Below are 26,135 nucleotides of genomic sequence, written 5' to 3' on the forward strand. Positions count from 1 at the left end.
ACATAATTAAATTATATATAAATTTAAATATAATTATATATATTATATTATATATAAATATATGAGAGAGAGAGAGAGAGAGAGAGAGAGAGAGAGAGAGAGAGAGAGAGAGAGAAAGAGAGAGAGAGAGATAATAGCCCTGACAACTACACCCGTTTCCCCCTATGTTCACACACAAACTTGACTACTTCGTATAGTAACTAAGTTACCTTGTGTGTTTTCATTTAATTTGTCTGTGTGTTAGGCCCTGACTGAGATTTGAAGATTTTGGAAGCTTTTAAGCAAAAAATTTGAACTTGCATTTCCCCCATTTTACTTTGTTTCCAACAAAAAAACACCTGAAAAATCTAATCAAAGTTTTCAGGATTACTTGACAATTACAAACATGTAATCTTTGATTAGAGATGGAGCTAAATTGTGCAGGACAGTAGCCCTCCAAGACTGGAATTGCCCATCCCTTGTCTAAGAGAATAAAGCATGCAATCCATCAGACAGGACTCAGGAGTTCAGTGGTATAGCATGGAAATGAGTCTTGTCAGGAGCATTTGCGAGAGGTCTACACAACAAAAACTTCTCTCCTCTGGGGGAAGAATAAAGATGAAAAAGCCACTCCTTCATCTGCAACGTCTGTTGGGTCTCTTGTTCTCGGAATCTCTCCACTCACTCTCTCTCAGCTTACAAACCAACGCGGGGCAGAACAAACAAACAAACAAGGCAGCTAATAAGCCAAGGAGCTGGTGCTCACTAGAGGTTTGGTATTGTTGCACATTCTTTATTCCGTTCTTATCTACTGAGCAACAAGAGCAAAAGAGGCACTGTGTAAGAATTAAGATTACATCATTGTGCAATTGTTACACAGGAATGTAAGACGTGGCGGGCTCAATCAGCAGTGAAAGTCATTCCCGGTCCCTCTCCAGCTCCTCTAAAACATCTTAAGTGGAAAAGGTTGTAGAAACTACCCATTTTTCCTCCAACACCTTCCTGTTTTGCCTCACCATCGGTAGATATTTCCCCCCAATATGAACACCTACATGTAGCTGGTTATGGGGTAATGGATCACTAGGATGTCATTGCAGAGAGTTTATTACTTCTTTATGTTTAAAAATCAATGTAATGTCCTGTTGAAAGTTTTGTAATTGAGCCGGTAAATGATCTTATTCCCTTAATCAAAGAGATATTCAGTCTTTCTCAGAGCACAGAGACAGAGTAGTAACCCTCAATATTAATGTTTACATGCATAGTGATGTACAGATTCATATGCATTTACTTTTTAATATAATGTTATATTTTTATTTAAGGCATATTGAATTTTTTTTTTTGGTATACAAATATTTTACTTTTAACAGTTTATGTTTAAAAAATACATACATGGTACTAAACCAATTTAATTCTACATACATTTTAATTGTTTTTAAATAATAATAATAATAATAATAATTTAAAGTTACATATTTTCTGGCACCACCTGGCAGCTGGCACCAAATTTCCATTAGGATCAGTGTATTTATCAAGATACATTAATAAATACACTGATATAGTTATAGTATATATTTATTTATATTTTTGTATGGAGTATTTGAATTTTTGGAATTGAACTGGAGTTAAAAAAAATGTGTGTGTGTGTGTGTGTGTGTGCGTCTGTGTGGAATGGTTTCAAACTACAGTAGCTCTCAGTGTCAAGTCAAGTCAAGTCAAGTCACCTTTATTTATATGGTGCTTTTTACAATACAGATTGTTTCAAAGCAGCTTTACAGAGATAACAGGAAAATAATGCAACAAAGTTTGTTTCCAGAAGAAAATAGCATCAGTCCAGCTTAAGTAAGTTCAGTGATGGATCATTTTTGTTGTACAAAAGTTATTAATTTAGTTCATTTATATATATAGCCGCTCTGGAGAAAACCTTGATGTCATCGTCCAGCTCAGTTCAGTTCTCATATAATGGTGTCAAATGCAGGCAGGTCAATAATATTGTTGAATATTAAATGTCCCCAACTAAGCAAACTAAAAGCCAAAGGCGAAAAAGGCGGCAAAGGCGAAAGTGGCAAGGAAACAAAACTCCATCGGGTGACAGAATGGAGAAAAAAACTTTGGGAGAAACCAGGCTCAGTCGGGGGCCAGTTCTCGTCTGGCCAACGAATGAACAGTGTATGATTATGATTCAGGCAGCATTACAGGTCAGAAGTCAGATTGGATTGTCCTATTTGAAATCAACCTAGTATCATGTTCCCACAAAACCCAAAAGCTGTTTGTTTGACCTTTAATTTAATCTCTAATCCTCTCACCTGCACGTCAGAGACCCTGAATCAAGCCTAAATCCCACTGTATAGAAACTGACTTGAGTTTATAAGGGATATGCAAGTATGAGAAGCATGCAAAACCTTTGGAGGCACCTTATGTTTGCATGATGCCAAGGTGAAGAGGAAAACCCTTCGAAGTTAACTAATTCAAATTTCAATCAAGCACATTAATGACTCAAAGTGTATTTTGGGTGAATGACTTTGAAGTACCATTCACAGCTGACTTTCAACTCCCTGCTTTTGTCAGCAGAGCGTATAATTTATGTTAAATTGATTTGCTTAATGTGCTTAAAATAAGAATTTTTTTTCCTTTGGAGAAGGCTGAATTGCGGTATTTTAAACCTGGTTAATCGCTTCTCTTTTTGTGAGAAAGGATTATGGGCCAGCACGCAGAATGAAACGCCCTTTCTCTTTCCCACAGCTAATTTGGTGTGGGTCTCTGTCTGTGCAAGGAATAAGCATTAATATGAGAATTATTTTGGGAAACAACTGCCACAAAACAGTGGTTTTAATGCATTCTATTGTGAGCTTCTTCAATTCAGGGTGTTTAGATAGCTGGCTTTAACATCCTGGTGCATACTTTAAGACCATAAGCTTTTCATCTATTCATTTCACTTAATTGACATTGTGTTATTGACCGACACACTAAAGTACACCTGTAAATAATAAACTTAAAATATTAAATTATGAACATACTTATGGGGCAAATGAACAAGACAGAATAGCCTACTGAGCACATAATAAGTAGGACATTTTTTTAATCTCTTTAATATCTTTTTTTTTCTCCATTTAATCTTAGAAGTGAGATTAAATTGAGACTTTTGTTTCAGAAGAGATCTCACATTTTTCAAGGAAAGCAAATCTAAGATTTCAGTATGAACTCAAGAAAGAAAAGTCACAAAGTAGATTCATATCTCAATTGTTTCTCATGAAGCAGCAATTAAATTAAATGGAGACTGAATGGAGGCATTGCAATCTCCTGCTTGTCAGATTTTTCTCCTCAGAATAAGTTACTAATAACCACACATATTCCAGAAAAGATTTCAACAAAGTATCAAACTATGCTCAAAAAGACTAATATGTCAACATTTTTTTTTTACATTTTTTTTTAAAGAAACATCTCGAACAAAGTTTGTACTTCTCTTGACTTTTCCTGAGCTATGAAAGTGCAATAACATTCTACTCAAAAATATTTTACGCAAAGTGTTATTGGAGAGTTGGGTGAAAAAGCATGAATAACAAGGAATTTGGGAACACCTATGGAATGAGATTGCACAGGCCAGGTCAATGGGATTATGAGTGAAAAGGTCTCGGTCTTAATTGGTGCAGATGACTGGCCGGCTGCCCCATAGAGCACACAAAAGACACGTCAGCTATGCTTGAGTGGACACAAGCTTGCCGTATTTGCTTGTCCACAGGAATGTGTATGTCCCGATCTCTCTCAATATGTTCCCTTCCCTTTTACCCTTACTTTTTCAGTCCATGTCAAACGGATTACCTCATAATTTTCCTCTTTCACTCTTTTCCACTTCCTCTTTTCTTGGGATTTGAGGAAAATGAACTGAGAAGGGAAAAATTGAGCAAGCATTCTCTCTCGCTCTCCCAATTAATTCCCCCCCCCCCCACAATTGTTTGTACTTTATTGCTTTATTGCTTTATTGGCTATTGACACACACACACACACACACACACACACACACACACACACACACACACACACACACACACACACACACACACACACACACACACACACACACACACACACACACACACACACACACACACACACACACACACACACACACACACACACTTTGTGGGGACTCTCCATAGACTTAATGGTTTTTATACTGTACAAACTGTATATTCTATCTCCTTACACTAACCCTACCCCTAAACCTACCCATCACAGAAAACTTTCTGCATTTTTACATTTAAAAAAAAAAAACTCATTCTGTATGATTTATAAGCTTGTGTACCCATGGGGACCTCAATTGAGGTCCCTAGTGTGACATGAGTCCCCATGAGTCTGTGTGCATTCAGGTTGTGCATTCAGGGGTCAAGTCCCCACCGGGATAGAAAAACAGGTACGCACACGGACACGCACACGCACACGCACACGCACACGCACACGCACACGCACACGCACACATCAAGTTAACAGATGTTGTGTTGAGTGGTTGAGGGAAAAAAATCCCTAAACAAACAAAATTAACTATGCTTGTCTGTACCCCCTCCTCATTCATTGTGGCTACACCTCTCCTCTGGAGACTGAAGCACATCAAACTTGAATAGCAGTGTTGTAAATCCCAGACAGCTACTTCCATATTCATATAAAAACATACTCATGTTACTTAGAAAACAATTAGAATATTTTTTTTTTTTTTTGTGATAATTACAGCAGTTTAATTCAGATGGATAGACAGAGACTAATAATATTTTAAGGTTTAATTATTTTTTTTTATTTATTGTTTTTACATTTAAAGGAAATTTTTGAATTTGTATGGTTTCTGTTTGGAGTTGGACATTTGGGAAAACACAGTCATTTTCAGTGTATGGACTAATTCATTGATTGTTATTAATTGTGTGTTATTTGTTAATGAGGTTTATTGTTGTTGATTTAAAAATAAAATTTCTCTGACCACTGACCTCCGACCTTTTCCTCACTTGTTACCCTGCAGGTACCCTGTCTTGATGAGGTACTGAGGAATGCGCAGTTGTCATGGAAACCCAGTCCCAGACCAGTTCTGCAGCAGAGAAGAAGAAGAGAGTGGAGACCATTGTAGCCACCAAGAGCGCGTCCACCCGTGCCGACATCAGTGAGAAGGCCGTGGCCTCCAGCACAACCTCCAATGGTATAGCTTCAACACTTCAACTTCAACCTTCTCTTCTAATTACTTGTCAGGCTCAAACTTCTATTCTCCATTCATTCTGCTTTTTTGAATTTAAAGGTGAAGTGTACAATTTTGTTAAAATTTTGAAGACTTAAGAAGATCTTCACTGATCGATTTTCCCCCCGATTAATTTTTTACAAATAAAGGGAATAGAAAATCTACACACTGTAAATACAGTGTGTATATTTTCTTTGTTAATTGATTTTTTATTTATTAAAATACTATCCCCAAAAACTGTAATAATTTCTCAAATGTGTAAAAGCTGTGGCTTGTAGCACTATGAAACATTGCTGTTTGTTCCTCAACTAGCTTGGCACAGCAACAGCTAAACCAATTATGTGAGTTGAGGGCACACTATCAGCCACTTGCTTGAGTAGACTATCAGCCACGCTAGTAGGCGTTCCCACTACTGGTTGTCTTGTAACGTTTGTGAATGACATTCACAGATGTTACTCCATGTTGTAGACAACAAATCAGTTTTCTTGCCGCTACAATCAAACATTTAGGAAGGAAAAGTCTAAATATAAATGGAATCAGTACATACAATGCCATCACAGCTATTTATTTGCAGCAAAAGGGCAAATGCCGGTCTATCTGGGCTCACAAATCTATTCAGGCTCGGAGTCAGCACAGCGAGTACCACCGTATGTACATGGAGACATATCATAAATTATAGGACAGTTGCTGACTGCTAAAATGAGCTTCTTCTTAATCTTGCCTTGCACTGAAGAGCGACTGATCACGTGCTTCTGACTGACTTCACGCCTATTGGTTGTTGCTCCCGAAATTCACTCTACCTTTGCATAAAGTTGAACAGATCTCAACTTTGTAATTTCGCTGGACATGCCCCATCCCGTCACCAACAGTCGCTGTTGCTCGTGTTGCCGGAAATCACCCACTCTCCATTGAAATGAATGGGATCGTGTCGCTTTGTCGCTTTGCAGCATTGCACTTGTGATGCAAAGCACTTGGGTACAAGTACCTCGAAGTCCAGGACAGAACAAGTTCAGGGTAAAACAACTCAAAGAGTTATCTTATGTAAGCAAGCTAAAATTGCATGGTTGCTTCGGCATATGCGGTTTTATCTCTCTGTTTTTATATATTTTTATTCAACACATGTAATGTTTTAAACACTATTATTTTTAACTACATTTTTTGCAGTAAATTAACTTTAAAGAAGATCTACATTTATCATTTTCATTCATTGAGATTGAGAAAATATGCCTTGCTTTAGTGGAGGAATGCTCCATGCTTTTCACCTGGTGGAAAACAATCAAACTTTTAACATGAAAAGGACCTGAAATTACCACTATAACAGTAGATGGCTGCAGAGGACCACTCATTAGCTCATTTGCCATTTCCACTCCCTCGTATTGTTCTTTTTGGGTGTTTTGCTTTTGGATTTATTATAAAATAAATTTTATAATTTGTTTTTGCAATTTTATTGCACTGAAGTATGAAGTATAGCAAGTGTAGGAAAAGCCATAAAGTCTCAAGCCATTTAGACGAATGGAATTTCATAAAATAAATAAGCCTAGATTTTACAGTGGACATCTGTCCACTGGACAACTTAACAACTGTCTTGTTTTGCTCCCATATCCTATTATGTAAACTGCATTTATGACAAAGACAAAGAACTACAAAGATATCATAACAATCTCTCAATAAATGCACACACATTGTCCTCTGCTTTTGATGCTGACGCTGCTACGGATTGAAGAACAAGCTGAAAAAACGCAGATATGCGTTACTTAAATACGGGGATGAGCCGAAGCCTGCCGCAGGTTTCATATGAGTTTTAAAGGGGACTGAGGTGATCATGAAATTTAGGTCAAGTCAAGTCACTTTCATTTATATAGTGCTTTTTGCAATACAGATTGTTTCGAACCAGCTTTACAGTGATAATAGGAATTTAATGCAACAAAGATTGTTTTGGCTGTACAGTAGCTCTAGAAGAAAGAGACATTTTATGTCATTTAGGGATATATGAGAATCACAACTAAGTCTCATGAGCTTAGGAAGAGCAACCACTGAGCAATAAATAAGTGTGTGATGTTGCTGAGATCTCTTCTAAATTTTAGAGGAGACAAATGTGAGCAATCCAGAGTCTCTAGCTAAGGAGAAAAATCCGAGCACAGTGTGTACATTTTTTGAGATCTCTTCTAAAACTTTAAATTAGACCATTGTGAGAGTGTTAGAGTTTTTGTCTCAGGAGTGTGTAAGTGTCACTTGTGTGAGAAGCAGGAGACTCAAGTAAAAGTCTCCATTTGATGTTAAAGTTATCTCACTTTTTCTTTCCTATGGGGTTCTTTCCAACTGGCCTAATTCATGCAGCCTTAAAATAATTTTGCATTATTTGAATAATATGTTACTGTCACTCGATGAAGACGACAGAAGAAAGGATTAACACATATGTAAGAAGTTTAATCAGATAGCAAGTAAACTGGCGTAACAGAGTGTCAAACACAGACACAAACAACAACCGATAAACAACAGAACTGAGGGAGGAACTTAAATACATGGTGATGATTGACTAAAAGGACGAACAGCTGTAATGAATGGTGTTAGTGTCCATGGTGATAGATTGTAGTGGGAAAAACAACAAAGGAAGGCATGAACTGAAGATAATGGAGACAGTGTTCCCCCCTCCGGCAAGGCGCAATCTCACGCCGTAACAGAACAAGATAGGGAGGGCCAGAGGGGGCTTTGGAGGTGGGCGAGGTGATGACGAAGGGATGGTGAGAGGCAGAAGAGGAGGGATGATGGCAGGATGAGGCGAAGGGATGGTGATGGGAGGAGGACGACAAGACCCTGGGAGCGACAATGAAATGTCCCAGTGGCACAGACCCAGAGCTTGCCAGTGCCGACAGCGCACGGCGGAGTAGAGGGAGGGAGGGAGGAGCCAAGATGGTATGGAAGCTAACAACAACTGGGGGAAGACCGACGGAGACGAGGCTGATGGATCCACAGGTGCAGAGGGAGAACCGATGGAATCGAGCAACATCGCTGGCACTGGAGACCAAGGCAATGTCGCAGCGACTAATGTCAAAGGCAAAGCCAGAGTACCCGAGGGCTGAGGTGGAGCCGGTGTGACGGAGGACAGAGACAATGCCGAGGTGAAGGAGGAACCCGCTGCAGCTGTAGAGGTGGAGAGACGGAGTGCAGTGGACAGCTTACAAGTCCGTAGCGGAAGTGGTATGACGAATGACCAAGGGGGAGGCGGCAGGACAAGGGAACCTGGTGGGGCCGCAAGTCAGAGGGTCTCCGGTGGAGCCAAAGGTAGAAGGAGCCAAGGCGAAGCCCACAGGTCGACGGGCAGAGATGGAGCAAAGAGATCCGAGGCCGGAGATGGAGCCGCAGGATCCTCTCACACTGACGCTCCTGGTGGTAACACGACCTGCTGCTCGACATCATAGCAGGGCTTCCACAGAGATGGCGCAGAGCTGTAAACATCCGGCAGCGGCGGGGCTGGAGGACTGTTTAATCCGGTGGTGTCTGGGAGGTCAACGTGGTGATGGTAATTTGCCCCGATCCAGAACAGTGACTTCAGGGTCTCGTCGTTGAAGGGGCTGGTGATGGCGAGACAGAAACTCCTCTGAAAATAATAAAAAGCCGCAAATTTACCGACGTAATCCATTTTGGTCGGTTGTTCTGTCACACGATGAAGATGACGGAAGACAGGATTAACAAATATGTACGAAGTTTAATCAGATAGCTGGTAAACTGGCGTAGAGTGTTAAACACAACACAAACAACAACCGACAAACAACATAAATGAAAGCTTTAGCGTAAGTTCTGCCAGGAAGACTCAATCAGCGCATCATGTATTACCTCACTTCTAACCAATCATGTGCTAACACTCGCAGTATAAAAGATTGGTACTTACATTTGTCTGAGTTCGCAGATGCTGACGCTGCCAATTACCTCCATCCTCCCCAACCACCACCAAGATGCTACCTTCCCCTTCATCCTCCCCACCACCACCAGGATGGTCCCTTCCTTTACCTCCAGGGGTCGGCTGCGCCCCTGCCTTCGTCTTCAGGCAGGATTTGCAGCTTCCGCTACCCTCGCATTGCGCGCTAAGGACGGGGCCTACGCCAAATAACATTATAAATTTATGCTTGCTGGGCTGTTAATAAATATACGCTTGTTATATCAATTTATCTCCCGAGTCTTTCTGGTAGAACTGAGAGAGGAACTTAAATACACTGTGATGATTGACTAAAAGGATGAACAGCTGTGATGAATGGTGTTAGTGTCCATGGTGATAGATTGTAGCGGGAAAATCAACAAAGGAAGGCATGAACTGAAGATAATGGTGACAGTTACATGTATGCCAGGTTAAAGAGATGTGTTTTAGTCTAGATTTAAATGGACTGTTCCAGAGTTTAGGTGCTAAATATGAAAAGGATCTACCGCCAGCAGTTGATTTTGATATTCTAGGTATTATGAACTGGCCAGAATTTTGGCCCGCCTAGAAGCCCTCCTAAAATGTGCCCTGCATTTAGCTCCACTCACCACACATTTCTTTTCCAAACTGCCATGATACATACAACAACCAACATACTAATGCAGCAAAATGTTACCAGATTCAAATGAATCTATTTAAAATGAACCTGAACGCACTTTTATTGCCACTTACTGGACATTTCACTTTGAAAGTGCTGAAAAACTTGCAAGCAGCAACAAAATCATTTTACAAAAAAAGTTTTTTTCAATGAGCCTGGGTTGTTTTTACAGGTTGAAAGTAGTCTACAAACTCTAATCAGCTTGACCAAGAGGGTCCTACCAGGTCAAACCAGGTCTATTACCTGATAAATAGTTGATCATACATCTAAACCAGCTTTGGCCAGAGAATGACTTTAAATTACTAGCTTGGGCCTGCAAGAAACAGCCTGGATTAGCTAAAAATCACATACAACTATCTTAAAATGGTATTAGCATTTTGCTTTATATCAATGTTGTGATAAACACTCTCCTTCTCTACACAAAAAGTCACACAAATGGTGTGCAGGTGTGTGTCTTGGTTGATGAGTGGTCTGGTTTTGTACCACTCCACATGAAAGCCTCTGGTAATATGGCATGAAGTCAAAAAAAGAAAGAAAAAGAATTTCCTTTTTTTGTGAAGGAGGGCATCGTTAATTGCTCTTAGGAGCTCCCTCTCCATCTCTCTCTTTCTCACTGTTAGTCATTCCCAGATGGCCAGCTCTCTTTCATTAATTAGAAGAGGGGGGCTAAGAGTTGGGAATGAGATGGGGGATACAGCTTTACTGTTGTGGAAAAAGCATGGATGTAATTTAGCTTACTGATTGTGGATTTTTCTCTGTAATGCAAGGGTAATTACTTCTCTGAACAACATAAGGTTTGTCTTGGAAAGTTTGCTGCAGTGATCATCTGGCCGGGGTTCAGTCCCACACTCAGGGGATACACGCGGGGGATCACTTTTAAATGAATACCATCACCCTTGACACTCCATGGGACTCAAGTTTTATGTTTCACAAAAACGATGAAAAAGATGAAATTGTCTTTCGTCCAGAGTGTTTTATGTTTCTGATACACAAAAGCATTTCTGATTCAGCATTAGTGTGACATTTTCAGATACCTTTAGAGACAATCTTGATAAGGCATGCTTCATGACTTGTTTGCATGATTACAGAGTAAACTGTTTGTAGAACTTGTCTTCAAGGCAAGTTATGGAAAATTTTACTAAATTGACATTCTGACAGTAGGCAAGTTTTTCATAAGCTCTGATTCCAATAAGCAGTTCTGACCACAAGCTCTCAACAGACCATAATGGGCCAACAATCACAACAGACCTGCTTCCCAAAGAGCCTTACCTCAGCCATAAGATAGCTTACACATTCCTGGTGTGGTTATAATTACCCAACATTCTCCTGGTCTCCCAATACTCATAACCTCTTATCTGATGTAACCTAAACCCCCGTCAACTTTAACCTGTGTCGCCCAGGCCGCCCCCTCAAGACTAACAAAAGGCAATTGTGAGCAGCCCAACAATGTCAGTGGCCAATTGCCCCCCTTTTTTGACAGACCCAGGATTGGCCGGTAGAGGTGCAACATTAACCTTTTACCTCTAGATAAATGCTGAAACTGATCCTAGATCAGTCCTGGCATGTCTGGAGGATGTGCAGAAGGGGAAACCCCAAATAACTGTGAGAATATGGAGTTGGAGTTTAGAAAAAGGATGAAATACAAGCTTGTTAAGATAAATGATTTTGAGATAGAGTAGATAGGGAGTAAAGAAATACAGGTGTTTGATCAGATCACTGTAGTATATTAAATAAATGAAAGATTTATAGTTAAAACATTTTTTTAGGCATGTGAATTCATAAAAAAAAAAAAAAAATTAATCATACCATTATTTTGTGGCAAATCATGTTAGTTGTGATTAATGATAAATTTATAAATCATAAATTGGCCAAAATATTATCATAATTGCCTGTGTAGCTCTGAAATAGCCACAGTTACTTAGTACCAGGTGGAATCAAAACCATAACCTTGCCGCTGCTAGCACTATGCTTTAACTATTGAGCTACAAGAATATATGATGAACATTTCTCTTTTCCAATTTCCTTCTCCTTCACCCTAATACTTTTCTTCCTCTCCTATTTCTCTCACCACATGGCCTAAAAGTTTGTGAAAAAGTTTAACTGCAGTGTGTAATTGTGCAGGCTTGGTGGGGAGCATTCCCACATGGTTAGATAAAGACTGGCGCAGGCCTGCAAAGCATTCATCTGTGGACCGGCTCCCCTGGCCTGACAGCTCAAAGGAACCGACTGTGCCACCACAATGGCCTGATTGGTCCTCTTTGGAAGGGGTGAAGGGAATGGGGCTTCCCTCCTCCTCAACTCACATCATTTGCTAGGCAGGTGGACCACAAAGTCCTCTGATTCTATTGTTGCTGCCTGGACCGTGAGAGGGAGAGTGAGAAAGAGAAAAAGAAAGAGAGAGAGCGATGTCTGTGCGCTTCAGCTGAATAAACTCGGTCGTCATGGGATAATTTGTTAATTAGAAAGGGGCAAAAAGGCACCTGCCATTCAGAGAGAGAGAGAGGGACAGAAAGAATGAGAGTGCAAAATATTTTCGCGATTGTTGGTTTATTTTCATGGATGCCATGAAATGACAGTGATGAAATGAACGAAAATGAAGGAAGCATGAATAACTGAGGGAGGGAAGTAAGAAAGTAAGGACACACAGAGGGAAAAAAAGGAGAGAATACTTTGGAATGTTTGAACTTGCGTTTTCACTGACTTGAGATGCATTCACTGTAAACCGTGTCGGGTAAGCCTCTCTGAAACTTGTCAACTTGGCCACTAATCATTTAAAGTAGCTAAACTATACTATAAAAATACTTATAAGTTACTTATAAAAAAACAACTACATTGAATCTATTGCAAAACAGGGCGAGTACTAACCAAAAATGTAATAAAACTTTATTTATTTTTATACATATATTTTTAAATATTTAATAAAATATGTAAAATGTTAACATAAATTGTAATATTTTATATGCTTATAAGTATTTCATTAAAATATTAAAGGGATAGTTCACTTTGAAATACATTTTTGGTATGTTTTAGCTTACCTCAAGGGCATCCAAGATGTAGGTGTCTTTTTTTCTGCAGTAGTTTCAATTTTGATATTTTTAGGTCAAACCGTTCTTGTCTGTCAGTCATATAATGCAGGTCGATGGTCACTGTCTCAAAGAGCATGCACAGAGTCCAAATTAAAACAATTCCCCATTGTAAGTACACATTGATGGCCTAAGACACGAAACGAGCGGTTTGTGTGAGAAAACGAACAGTATTTATATCGTTTTTACCACTTATACACAGCCATGTCCAAGTGATCTGATCTGACGTGTACGCAGACTGGTGCATAGATATATACACTAGATGTCGCCTTAAAGACATTCGTTCCAATGAACTGCCGTAGACAAGGCGACATCTAGTGTGTATATATCTATGCACCAGTCTGCGTACACGTCAGATCAGATCACTTGGACATGGCTGTGTATAAAAGGTAAAAACGATATAAATACTGTTCGTTTTCTCACACAAACCGCTCGTTTCGTGTCTTAGGCCATCAATGTGTACTTACAATGGGGAATTGTTTAATTTGGACGACGGGGAATTGTTTTAATTTGGACTCTGTGCATGCTCTTTGAGACAGTGACCATCGACCTGCATTATATGACTGACAGACAAGAACGGTTTGACCTAAAAATCTCAAAATTGAAACTACTGCGGAAAAAAAGACACCTACATCTTGGATGCCCTTGAGGTAAGCTAAAACATACCAAAAATTAATTTCAAAGTGAACTATCCCTTTAAACATCATAAATAATAAAAAGGATGAAAGGAGAGCCAGAGTGAACAGAAAGAGAGAGGCAGAGGTGACGTCCCTCTTTTTAGGTAGCTATTTAAATGATCAGCAGCAAATAGAGGCGAATGTCATCTGACAGAAATAAAGTTCCTGTTAGCAGCGCGGCCGGAAAGTAATTTACAGATAGTCTGTCCCGGCCCATCTTTGTGGCGCGCAGATAAGGGTTCATTTCAGCAGGCGGATAGCAGCCACTCTCCCTCGCTCGGGCCTATTCTGTAACACCTGTGATAACAGCTTGTGGAGCCTAATTGAAAATGGGGGCTCAAAATGGATTTTCTCCTTTCCTCTTCCTGTCTCTCTCCCTGTAAGAACCGTTTATCCTGACGCTCCTTTCATTTTTTTGTCCCGTCCGACCTGCCCCCCTCTTTTCTCCGTTTGGTGCTGGGCTGTTACACTAACGGGAAATTATTGAATGGACGTGTGGATGTGTGCGTCTGGGGGTAATTCTGGAATTCCCGAGAGGAAGGGTTTGGTAAATGTGCTACAGGATAATTTCTCACACTGGTGTCAGCGTGGTGACAGCTGTATGATTCGTCTTATTAATGAAATCATTGATCACTTGATGGGACTCATAATCAACTGTTTCGACACTCTGTCCTGCTGGTTTCCACCTCTCTCATGCGCCCACCACCCTCCTCTCTCTTCCTCAGAAACTAGTAAACATCAGTGCAAACATTTCTACGCTGTTGATCTCAGCATTTTTGTAGCACATATAAAGCACTGATATTAGGACAATGCTTGCTCAGATTTCTTCACAGTGATTCACTTTTATTTTGTTTGTTCAGAGTTTTATTTATTTGTAGATTTGTTGACTGTGTGCATAGTGGGAAGTTTTAACAGAACAATTTTTTTCCCCCGTTTACTGAAGAAAAGTGAGTGGTCACGATCACGATGATGCTATGGTGTTGTGGGTGGGTGCCAGGGTGATGTTATGTGGCTGTAAAGATGTTCTGAGTGGTTTTTACTGCTTGGATGTGGTTGCCAGGGTGTTTTGGGTGGCTGTTAGGGCATTGGTTGCAAGGATATAGGTGGTAAATATGCTTGCTAGGATGTTGTGTGTGGTTGTCAGGGAGTTGCTATGCAGTTGTAAATGGGTTCTAAGTGGTTGTTAGTGCTTAGGTATGGTTTCCAGGGTGTTTTGGTTGGTTGCTAAGGCGTTGGTTAGTGGTTTCTAGGATACAGATGTTTTCAAGATGCTCTTTAGGGTTTTGTGAGTGGTTGCCAGGGTGTTGCTGTGTTGTTGTAAAGGTGTTCTGAGTAGTTGTTAGCATGCAGTTGCAGTTTCTTTGAGGTCTTGGGGTTTTGTGAGTGGTTGCCAAGGTGTTGCTATGCAATTATTAAGGTGAAAAGTGTTCTGGTTTTCAGGGTGGCCACTAGGGTGTTGTGGGTGGTTGTGGGTCAGTATGCAACTGCCTAGGGATGATAACGATTAATCGGTGATCAATTAACTGTCCATAATAATTTAATCGATAAAACGTATTAGATAAAGACCCCGATATACTTCAAGCGAAATCAATGAACAAACTGATGTGATGTCATTTAGAACAAAATCAGGCCAAAAAGAAGTTCAAAATAGCTTGCCAAAGCGAAAAAAGCTTTTATTTTTTATTTTTTAAAGTTTGCAATAGCTGGTAAACACCTTTGCACTATCATTGGTCCGTGGCGATTATGTAATAGGTAGGTGTGCGCAAAAGCTCTACCTTCTTTCACGTGGAAATCTTTTACGGGTTCATTTCTCTGTTCAGTCCATTGTAGTCAGACATGACCCACGAATGAAAACATGAACACACTGGAGAACTGGACTTCTGATGAAACGAGACACTGACATATACCTAAAAACTTAGTTATAGGAACTAGTCACCATGGTGGTTCCTCGAGAAATAAAGGATCCCCTAGGGCCATTTTCCTGGTTGCATTCGGAACCAGTAGGAACTCTGAAGTGACGTAATCCGCGCTTGTTATTGTGACTTTTATTTTGATGGCGCGGCGGACCTTTATTTTGATGGCGTTGTGTTGTGTTGGATTTTCTCCTCAGTGTAAACGTTGAGAGGTCCATCTATCACTGTTTTCCATGTTCGTGGAGTTAGTTCGTGGAGTAAATATACTCTTTTTTTTTTTTAAATGGCAGGTGCTGGTGTTTCGCATGTGTTCGGCCAATCAGAGTACACTTACTGTATGTCACTGGTAGTTCCTATTAAATAGGAGCTAATTTACTCCCCTCTCTTCCACGCCTGCTCTCTTTGTCTCCTCTGCTACTCTGGCCTGGTTCATAGAGAATGTGGCAGAAATTCTTTACCATTGTTGGGGTCACAGCGGGTGGGGTGGGGTGGATGCCTGTGTTTCTTCATTCCAGACAGAGGTGCTCCTCGCTGGCCTCGAGTCTACCAGCCTCCTTCTGGCTGCTCTTCTGGAGTTCATTTCCTGAAGCAGCAGGGAGACGGCCAGGCGGCTGGCAGAGGGTGATGTCTTTCTGGGGCCTCAGGACTGGGATTAGCTTGGGCCCTGCTGGTACAGAGGTGGAGAGGCCCTCAGCAGCCCAGCCCTGCCCTACATATATATACACACACACACACACACACACACACACACACACACACACACACACACACACACACACACACACACACACACACACACACACACACACACACACACACACACACACACACACACACACACACACACACACACACACACACACACACACACACACAGACACACAGACAGACACACACACACACACACACACACACACACACACACACACACACACACACACACACACCTGGATTAAGTACAGATTCAGTAGCTGTAGACTCAGCTCCTCCAAATGTTCTGATTGTTGTTACAGAGAGTAGCATTAATGAGATCTCCCTCTGCCAGATATTTTTCATAAACCCATTGATGAGTTGCAGGGTTTCTAGATTTGTGTCTGGAATATCTAGTTAGGCATCATGGGAAGAAGGAATATTTACCCAGAAATGTCAATTCATGTGGTTCCAAACCAGTATGAGTTTATTTCTTCTGTGGAACACCACAGGAGATGTTTAGCAGAATGTCCAAGCTACACTTTTCTAAGGAAGTTGGAAAGGTAAATATGGAAACCTGTGCTCACGGTTCACTTTAAATTAATGGGAAATGGCACCTTAAAGGAATAGATGATTCCAAAATGAAAATGATGACATAATTTACTCTCAAGCCATGCTAGGTTTATATGATTTTCTTCTTTCAGCTGAACACAATCAGAGTTATACTAAATAATATCCTGGCACTTCCCAGCTCTGTAAAAGCATTGAATAGAGTTTTTGAAGCTCCAAAAAGCACATCCATGCATTATAAAAGTAATCCATACAACGTGGTTTAATAAATTCCATCTGAAACGAAGCGATTGGTTTATGTCAGAAAAATATCCATATTTAAAACTTTATAAACTATAATTACTGGCTTCACATGCGTTCACGAGAGAGTAAAGTTCTAGCGGAAGGGTGACCTCTGACCCGATGTATGACGTGTAATGTATAACGTAGGCAAACAAGTGGAGTAGTGTTGTTTATTAGTGAGTGAACATCAGTGGTGTCGTCCCACAGAGAGGAACAAACTGAACGTTTTCTGACTCTGCTGAGTAAATTTATTATACTTTTGTATCCCTCCCACTCTGTCTGTCTTTGTCTCTGGCTTTCTTTATGTCATGCCACTCATCAGATTTTCTCCTCAAACACTCTTTAGTCTAATTATTTGTTTTATTCCATTATCCATTTATGCTGGATTACAAAAGCAAATTTTATTGTTGATAAATAGGTTTATAGTGCATTTCAGTGTATTTTCTATGGAGTGCTAACACACACTTCATTTGCTGTTTTTGCTGCTGTGGCTTTGTCCATCACTTCTCATCTCATTGTAGCACCCCTAACAGCGAGCCTGTATCAAAGAACTGTGAAGACATTGATTTTCAATGACTGATTAGAAACAGAGGTTGGCTCCCCCCCCATCTCATCTCTGCAGTAAATGGATCAGGTAATGTGTGTATGTGAGCCGCAGTCATTATTGACAGTTAAAGAAGTGAGTTGATATGGTGAGCTGTATACTTGTCAATCAGAAGCTCTTGTCTCTTATCAAGCGGAGAGAGGGAGTGTCAGGCCATCCATTTGTTGTCTTCATTGGATAAGAGTTCAGCCCTCGTAATTGCTGGCCTTGGTACGCCAACACTCACTTAGCTAACTGAGCATCTTAAAAGAGATCGATATAGCTAAGAAGTGAGAATGAACTTAGCTGTGTAGAGGCAGCAGACGTTTGAAAGAAACATCTTTTACCAGGCAGTCAGACTATCTGTGATAACATTGTAGGGTGTACAGTTTGAACCAGGGCAAGCCCTGCTTCTGCAACCAATCAATGCCACAGTTGCCAACTCGTACAAGACAATTCTGTACAAAGACATTGAAGGTCATAGTGATACTCGTATCAATTGTTTATTCTCGATTTCTCTAACCCAACTGCTTTCCGAGTAGATGCCAAATATAATCTGACACAAAAAAGAGCAAGCTCAATATCTGAGAAATAATAGATTGTGGGCCTTTCAGTATTTTAATGTTCACTTGTGGTATTCATGTGGCAATGATGTTCTTAAAAGGATCTGTAATTTGCGCTATTTATTATGTAATCAAATCTGGAACTTTTTCTGCATGTGTTAACGAGTCAGAATCAAGCATTCATCTATCCGTCATAAAAGTACTGTTGTGTCTGGTTGATTTAGACAACCAAACATTGAAAATACATGGGAAATTTTGTCTTTTCACAGATGTCTAGTGGATGACTTGTGAACATTAGAAATTGAACCTGATTACTGACTCTATATCATCCCACAGAGCTGTTTTCATGTGTATTTCATTAAATATAGTGTCTAAATGTATTAGTTAATTTTATTATTACTCAAATTACTATTGTCATTATCTCCTGTCACCAGCTCAGTCTCCAGCACTACATTTCCAAGAATCCCTCTTGGCTCCCACCTGCACACACTTTAATTGCTCACCTCATCAGCTCCACATAAAATCACACACCTCTACCTCCGTATTTGTTTGGCCTTGAACAAGGAAAGACTCTATTACCTGTTCTCAGAGATCATTCTCCTGAAGTTATTCCCCTGGTGTTTCTGTGGATATCTACCTCCAGTATTCACCTGTTGTGTCAGCCATCCGCTCAGTTAGGGTATCTCAAAAGAAAGAGTCGACTCTGAACAGCTCAAATGAGTCGTTTGGAGTTCGAATCTATTTTCACGAAGTTCACACTCGTGAAATTCAGAACTCGTGACGACTTGCTACATTTGCATAATGCCTGTCTACGTTCTGCATGGACAGGACATCTTGCTGTAGCTTGTTCGTTTGGATAGCATGTCTTCAAGACGCTGTGCTCTCCGCTGTGAGAGTAAATTCTGTTTATTTTCACTTCCAAAGGATGAGGCTGTGAAGAATCAGTGGTTAAAATTCATCTTCACCACGATACCACTGCATAATCCCAAACTTTTCTTCTTCTTCTTCGTTTGGTGTTTTATGGCGGTTGGCAAACCAACTCCCAAACTTTTGCTGTGTTTCCATTCATTTTGTTGACGGCTGCTTCTCAAATCTGGGATTTCAATGCGGGATTTGCAAAACGCTTGCTCTAGAACAGGGGTGCCCAATCCTGCTCCTGCCGATCGACTGTCCTGCACAGTTCACATCTCCAACCCTAATCAAACACACCTGCCGTTAATTTTCAAGTGATCCTGAAGACCTTAATTGGTTGCTTCAGGTGTGTTTGAAAGATGGGTCAGTGCCCAGTTTATTTGGACCAACGTGCTCCTCAGAATCACAACCTGTAAGTATGACTAAATATAAATGTATATATTTTCTACTGGTGTTCAAAATACTTTGTTTTGTGTTTTATATTGTGTAGGTCTCCTGCTAACTGGCTAAACCACGTTATCACTGTCTTACTGAAATACTTCTGCTAAGCAGCTGTGGGCTAGCCTGGTCCTATTAGACTCTTGTACATTTCATTTGTACAGAGAGTCTGGCCACTCTCCATTGACAAGCGTTAACTTCCTTGAAGGCTGGTACTCTGTTGAAGTTTAAAACTTTTGGATCTGTCCAGAGCCACTCTGGATCTGCCATAACCAATCGCTAACGTTTGGTCGTGACGTAACCATGCAACTCAAACTAGTGCACGACATCAACGTCATCGTTCTCAGCCACTTCCTCTGTTCGCTGATTGGACCGGCAAAAAATTGTCCACAGAAAACCCAAGAATATACCGCAAACCCAAAAGGAAAATGAAAATTGAGCGGAAGTACATAGGAGGGCGGAGCTAGGCTAGTTGTGGGCTGCTATTAGCTAAAAATGTGTCTATTAATGCAGATCGTCTTTCGTTCTTACTACGTTGAGTAAAGATAAAGGATGGAGCAAGATTTGTTTTACTAATGTTTATGTTACATTAATCATTCACGCTAGAGCTCGGCTAATGTATGCACTTTTATTGATACAGTTCCCACATGTTCACCGCAACAAATTAGAAATATATACACCGGTTTGTTGATGGACATACTCTTGTTAATGCTGATGGTGAGGAATTACAGTTGCAACATCTCATAATGTACCTCAAACTGAGTAGTGTGTTGTCCAGAGAAACGTCCTGCTCAAGTCGTCCTTGCGATGGAGGTTCGGGTTGAATAACTAGTTCTTCCAATGTTTCATCTTCGGAATCGCGCTCTGATTGATATGGTAAAATCGAAGTCATCGTTCGTTACTGTCTTTAGTTTACGGTGTACAATCGCTGAGCTGTAGGAAGCCTCTGGATGGAGCTGAAGTTCACTTATGGCAATGGGCTTTTTTGTTTTCAACACACGCTGTACGCAGTAGACCAATCACAACGGATGTGCAATGTTTATTATGAGAAAATGAAACCGTTTTTTGACTTTTGATGCATGTAAACCTGTTGTAGGAGACTTTAAAATAGCATAATAGGGGCACTTTAAGAGAAATGGACTGTTATTATCTTCTCCCTTCAAGAGACCCTCTGTTTACCCTGTGTTTGCCTTGTGCCCACAATAAATATATCTGCCTAGTGTGTATATCCTGACAACTAGTGAGCTACCCTTTATTGTTTCAGATTTTGTTTCTGGTATAATCATACAGACAAAAATGGTGGTCATCTCAGTTCATATGTAAACTTATATTATTAATAATGTAAAAAGTTATTAATAATGTAAACAATTCTAAATGGTACTGATCTAAAAAATTGTTGCATAAAATGATTCTTTTTTTTATTTTTGTTTATTTTTTTAGCTACACTACCATTCAAAACTTTGGGGTTGGTAAGAATTGTTGTTTTTTTTAATCACCAAGGCTGCCTTTATTTAAAAAAAATTAAAATGCAATTTAATAAATTAATATGAATATACAGTAATATTGTTAAATATTAGTTTTATTGTAACAGTTGTTGTTTTATTTTAAAATGTAATTTATTCCTGTGATATATATATTTTTTGTTGTTGTTGTGGAAACTGCAAAGCATTGTTTTTCAGAGTTTTTTGAAAGTTCAAAAGAACAGCATTTATTTGATAGATATATATATATATATATATATATATATTTTTTTTTTTTTGTAAATTCATTATAAATTCACATTATTCATTTTAAGTATATATATCAAATAAAATAAAAATTACTGACCATGCATTTTGAATGGCAGTGTTTTTTTCCTCCCTTGAATAGGACAGTTGAGTTAGAGAGAGGAATGGGATTAGGAAAGGACCTCAAATCGGGAACTCTTCGTCACGATCAAAGAGATATGTTTTAGCATAACCCACAAGACTATGGCTCTGTCATTATTACATTTTTTTGTGAATTAGACGTTTACTAAACATGCGAATGTGTGATCCTTTACAAAAGAAACTGATGATGATGAAATGTGACAGATTTCCAAATTACGGTGTCTTTCAGAGCTGAATTATATACACACACAGTGTGTTCTGTCTTTCCTGTGAATAATTTGGCAACCTCATGACTTCTTTTCTGTGTTTTAAGAGGGGCAGACTGGCCTGTTTTACACCCGTCTCCTCATCAATGGTACCTTTGTGTGGTTCTGGCTTTGCCTCTGCTCAGCATGGTTCCAGAGAGAGAACGAGATCAGGAAAGAAGTAGAAACAACGAGAGAGAGAGAGAGTATTATACAAACATTGCTTTTAAAGACTCTTTCTGAAGTACCACTGTGATTTTGATGTGACAACAGCAACACAATTTCCGGCATAGTTTGTGCCATGTCTTTTTTATGTTACAGTGTCACTGGCTAACTCAAAAATGTAGAAAGAGACGCACAAGACTGTGTAATACAACATCATGGCTTCATCGCAGATCAACAGACGGTACATTGACCGAGAAACACATCCTTTAATGACAGAGAGAAGGAAGAGAGATAAAAGCAGTGAGAGAACCTCATAGGGAGCAGGTTTAGGAGAGTTTAATGCCTTTTCTTTGGAGACATAAAGATTGATTCAGGGATGCCAGTAATGTTCAGGAGTGTATCTCATTACATTAACAGGGAGGATGGAGAGGGATCTGGGTTTGGGTTGAATAGCTGAGTATGATGAGGCTGACTGAGAAAACATCTCCTGGTCTTTCTTGCAGGATGTTCTGTAAAGCTTGCGTGAGTTAGCAATAGTAACCAAGGGGGTTTTGCAAAGGGTCAAATGTAGTCCAAACTCGTCAAAACAGGGTAAATGCTTTATCTCAAACACAAATCTTCATATGCATCTTGAGTAGGGATGGGAATCATAAATAAAATGATTAATTTATGGTTCAGATGTTTCTAAATCCATCTACTTTCTAAATGCATGTTATTTATCTTATTGTGAACAATTCATGAATGCATATGTTTTCTTTTTCTTTTTTTGGGGGGGGGGGTTTAAATCATACATTTATTTACATAAATTCAATAATACATTTATTTTATTTAATAAAAAAAAAAAGTCTCGTAAAAGAAAGGTCTTTGCTCTGGATCTGTCTCCACTGTCAACTCTGTCATGTTTTTAATTCTATAAAAGGAACCGGTTCATTAGACTAGAGTCATTTGTTCTGTAATTGGACTACAAATGGTTTTGCTGTCTGTTGTTTTGTTTCCTTTTTTATGTCTGTCAGATCAGTCTGATGTCCCTAATCTGGAATTATTTTTAATATATGTGTGTATTTTTAGGCATTTACCTGCCTGTCTCACTTGGTGTCTCATAGTCTAATAAAAAGATTTGGTTTAGACATTTGGATTAAAATTTACATTTTCTATCTGCCCAGAATCTTTTAAGTGGGTCTAAGTTATAAGAAACTGGTGGATGCCCCAAAGTACATTTAACACAGATTATGACACACATGATTACGCCAGTTAAAAAGTTCAGAACGCTGACTAATATATCACAATAATCTTTAGCAGGTGTGATCGTCTTTGACTGGGATGACCTAAAAAAATAAAAATACAGGGATTTTGTGTTAAGGAAAAATTACCTTCACTGAAGAACTTTGCATGTCTTAATGTGATGAGTCACATATGGATAGGGTGACCAGATTTCTCATAGTGTAATACGGGATGGGATGGACAGGACCTTAGGCTATTCTCACGTGACAGGAGACTAGTACTCACTTTTATGACCGCTTAGCAAAGACAGTTTAGGAATGAAGAAATTCGTGACAAATATATATATTTTTTTATAAGTCGGGACTCAGGACAAAATAAAGCAGAAATATGGGACTGTCCCAGTGAAAACGGGACGTCTGGTCACGCAATTGGTGTTATACTCTGCTTTTCTTGCAAAGGAGAATTTGTCATGTTATTTAATGGTTTCGGATTTGAGGTTTGGAATCCTGATTGTCGGGATATTTTTAAGAGGTTTGGCTTGTAGGTTGGAATTCTGATTGTCACGGTGACTTGTGAAAGGGGCCTTATGTCTGAAGGGGGCAGCTGAGAAACTGTAAGCATCAACAGCTGCACCTTCAAAGGGCTGCAGTGTGTTACACAGTTTCACCCAAAGCTGTCTCCTTTCACGCCGAAGCTCAAACATTTATCAGAGCAGCACAACATGCTCAAATACCTCTGCTATCAAACCAGCGATTCCTTTCTCTCCTCTTTGTCTTGCTTTCACTGTTTGGCCCATCATGGAATTTGTCTTTCTTTACTTGCATTTAGCTTGTTTAAATTTTTCTGGATTTAGGTTGCCAATCCAACACAATACATCAGGAATTCCTGAATTTCAGTCATCCAAACCACTTATATATATATATATAACCACAAGATATATACTTACAAGACCCCTGTAGAGTTCATATTTCAAAAATTTAACAACAAAGTTTTTAATTTAAAAATGATTTATATATTTTGATTGTACATTTTTATGATTTTATTATTATTAGTTTTCAGATTTTGATCATTAGATTATTGTTGTTGTTGTTATTATTATTAATTGTATTATTATTATTATTATTATTTTCAACAAATCTAGTTGATGTTGAAGAAATGCCCTCATTGACACATTTTGAATTTGAGTGTTTGTTTTAGTTTACATTGTGTTCTGCTTCTATTTCGCTAATTATTTCTGTAATCCTAGTCCCCTCCTGTTTGTTTCTATGACTACAGATTAATTTGAGTCCTCAGTTCAGGTATGTTTAATTTATTACCTCAATGGGCCCTATCTTGCACCTAGCGCAGTTGACTTTGTACACCGACGCATGTATCATTCCTATTTTGCACCCGCGCACAGCGGACTTTTCCCTCCACAGACGCACGTCGGTAAATTAGGGAATGAACTTGCGCTCCCGGGGGCGGTGCAGCGAAAAGAGGAGGCGTGTTCCGGCGCAAACGTTTTTGCAGGTTTAGAAAACAATTGTGGCGCGTTGCACATGTTATTCATATGCTATTTTAAGGGCGCATGCTTGGCCATAATCAATTGTAGCGTGTGCACAACGCGCATACACTTTGATTCTCTCATCTACGCAGAAGCAGCAGTTTTCATTTTTGCAAATCATACATTATTACCGTATTTTCCGCACTATAAGGCGCACCGGATTATAAGGCGCACCTTCAATGAATGGCCTATTTTAGAACTGTTTTCATATATAGGGCGCACCGGATTATAAGGCGCATAGAATAGAAGATACTGCAGTCAAACGTTTGACTGGGTTTGCGTTATGCAGTGGTCACCAACCTTTTCAAGCCTAAGATCACATCCAAAGTCCAAATGTAAACCAAGATCTACCACTTGCAAAAAAATATGAAAAATATTCAATCCGCCATGGAACAAGCGCGCCTGCTCTTAAAGGGAATGTGAGATGTCGCTCTAATTGGTTTATTTCACGTCATGCCCAAACCACACCTATGAATAATGAAGCAACTTCAGACCAACCCATTTTAGATTTGCGTCGGGCGCAAGAGTCATTTATCCCGCCGGTATAATAGCAACAGCGCCCGAGATCCGCCCACAAAGTTACTTGCGTTTCGCGTTTGATACTTGCGTTTCAGATCGTTAAGATAGGGCCCTGTAGCTCCTTTGTTTGCTCTTGAATATAAGCCCTCTGTTTCTTTTAGTTCCTTGTCTTGTGTTATTTGAAGTCAGTGTGTTTGTGGTTCCTCTGTGTTATTCTCCTGTTTGTTGTTTTGATTAATATCTATTTGATTGTCTCCTTCGTTGTGTGCTTCTTCACAGCAATTGGCTGTGACACTTATATCATTCTACTGAATAATAAATGCATTTATAAGATGATCATTTAATTCATTTTCATTTAAATGTACGATAAACTAGAGCAAATAGTACTAAACTGTTAACTCGTGACTGTTAACTATGTGGCAGTTTACCAGTTGGCCTGTAAGGCCTGAAAAATCTCAGCCACACAGTCACTAACATAGGGGACGCTACTCCACTTTATGCAGCGGCATTTCGCCGTCATTGATAAAGTGCTTAGCAGCGAGCAAATTAATGAATTTGGCCTGACTGAGAGCTTTCTCATAAGGGTGGGGGACGGAAAGAGTGGGGGTAGATGGAGGGGTAATCCCGTTCCGGCTAAACGGCTGATCCTTCTCATTCCTCAGATATCAAATGTCAGAAGTTAAATTAGCCTGCTAGCCCCTGATAGGAGTTAACATGCTTTTAAATGAGAGGGGAGGGGAAGGGGCCAGAGAATTCCAGCCCCTATGGGATGGCAAGCAGGTGCCTTTGAACTGTCTAATTATCCTGCTCCTGTTAACTGTCTTAATAAAGCCTGCACCGACCTAGTCTCGCTAGCTTGAACAACTTTACCCACAATCCAGTAAAGCAGAGCAAAACGGGAATTACAAATACAAACATAACACAGTATCTATAATTATTATTGTTTGTCAATTGTTCAACACATGTGCAAGCCATCACTGTTTTCATTGATTAACATTTTTTAAGTTTACAAGGAGATGATAACGGTAGCCTATCGCTTTCAAAGCCCGTTTTCAAAAACTTGAAACCTACTTCAAAGTTTGCGTTCTCAGGCCACCAAAA

General features: G+C 39.6%; 1 protein-coding gene across 1 annotated transcript in view; it reads left to right on the top strand.

Annotated features, from left to right (window-relative positions):
* Window positions 1-26,135, top strand: part of gli3 (GLI family zinc finger 3) — a 181,699-nt gene that overhangs the window by 22,061 nt on the left and 133,503 nt on the right. Inside the window, exon 2 of the mRNA XM_082183977.1 lies at window positions 4,982-5,155. Within this exon, the coding sequence (XP_082040103.1) occupies window positions 5,023-5,155 (133 nt within the window). The 5' untranslated portion in view covers window positions 4,982-5,022. The remainder of the gene's footprint in view (window positions 1-4,981; window positions 5,156-26,135) is intronic.

This window comes from Leuciscus leuciscus, assembly GCF_965113295.1.
Source record: "Leuciscus leuciscus genome assembly, chromosome: 11".
In the NCBI taxonomy this organism is placed as follows: domain Eukaryota; kingdom Metazoa; phylum Chordata; class Actinopteri; order Cypriniformes; family Leuciscidae; genus Leuciscus; species Leuciscus leuciscus.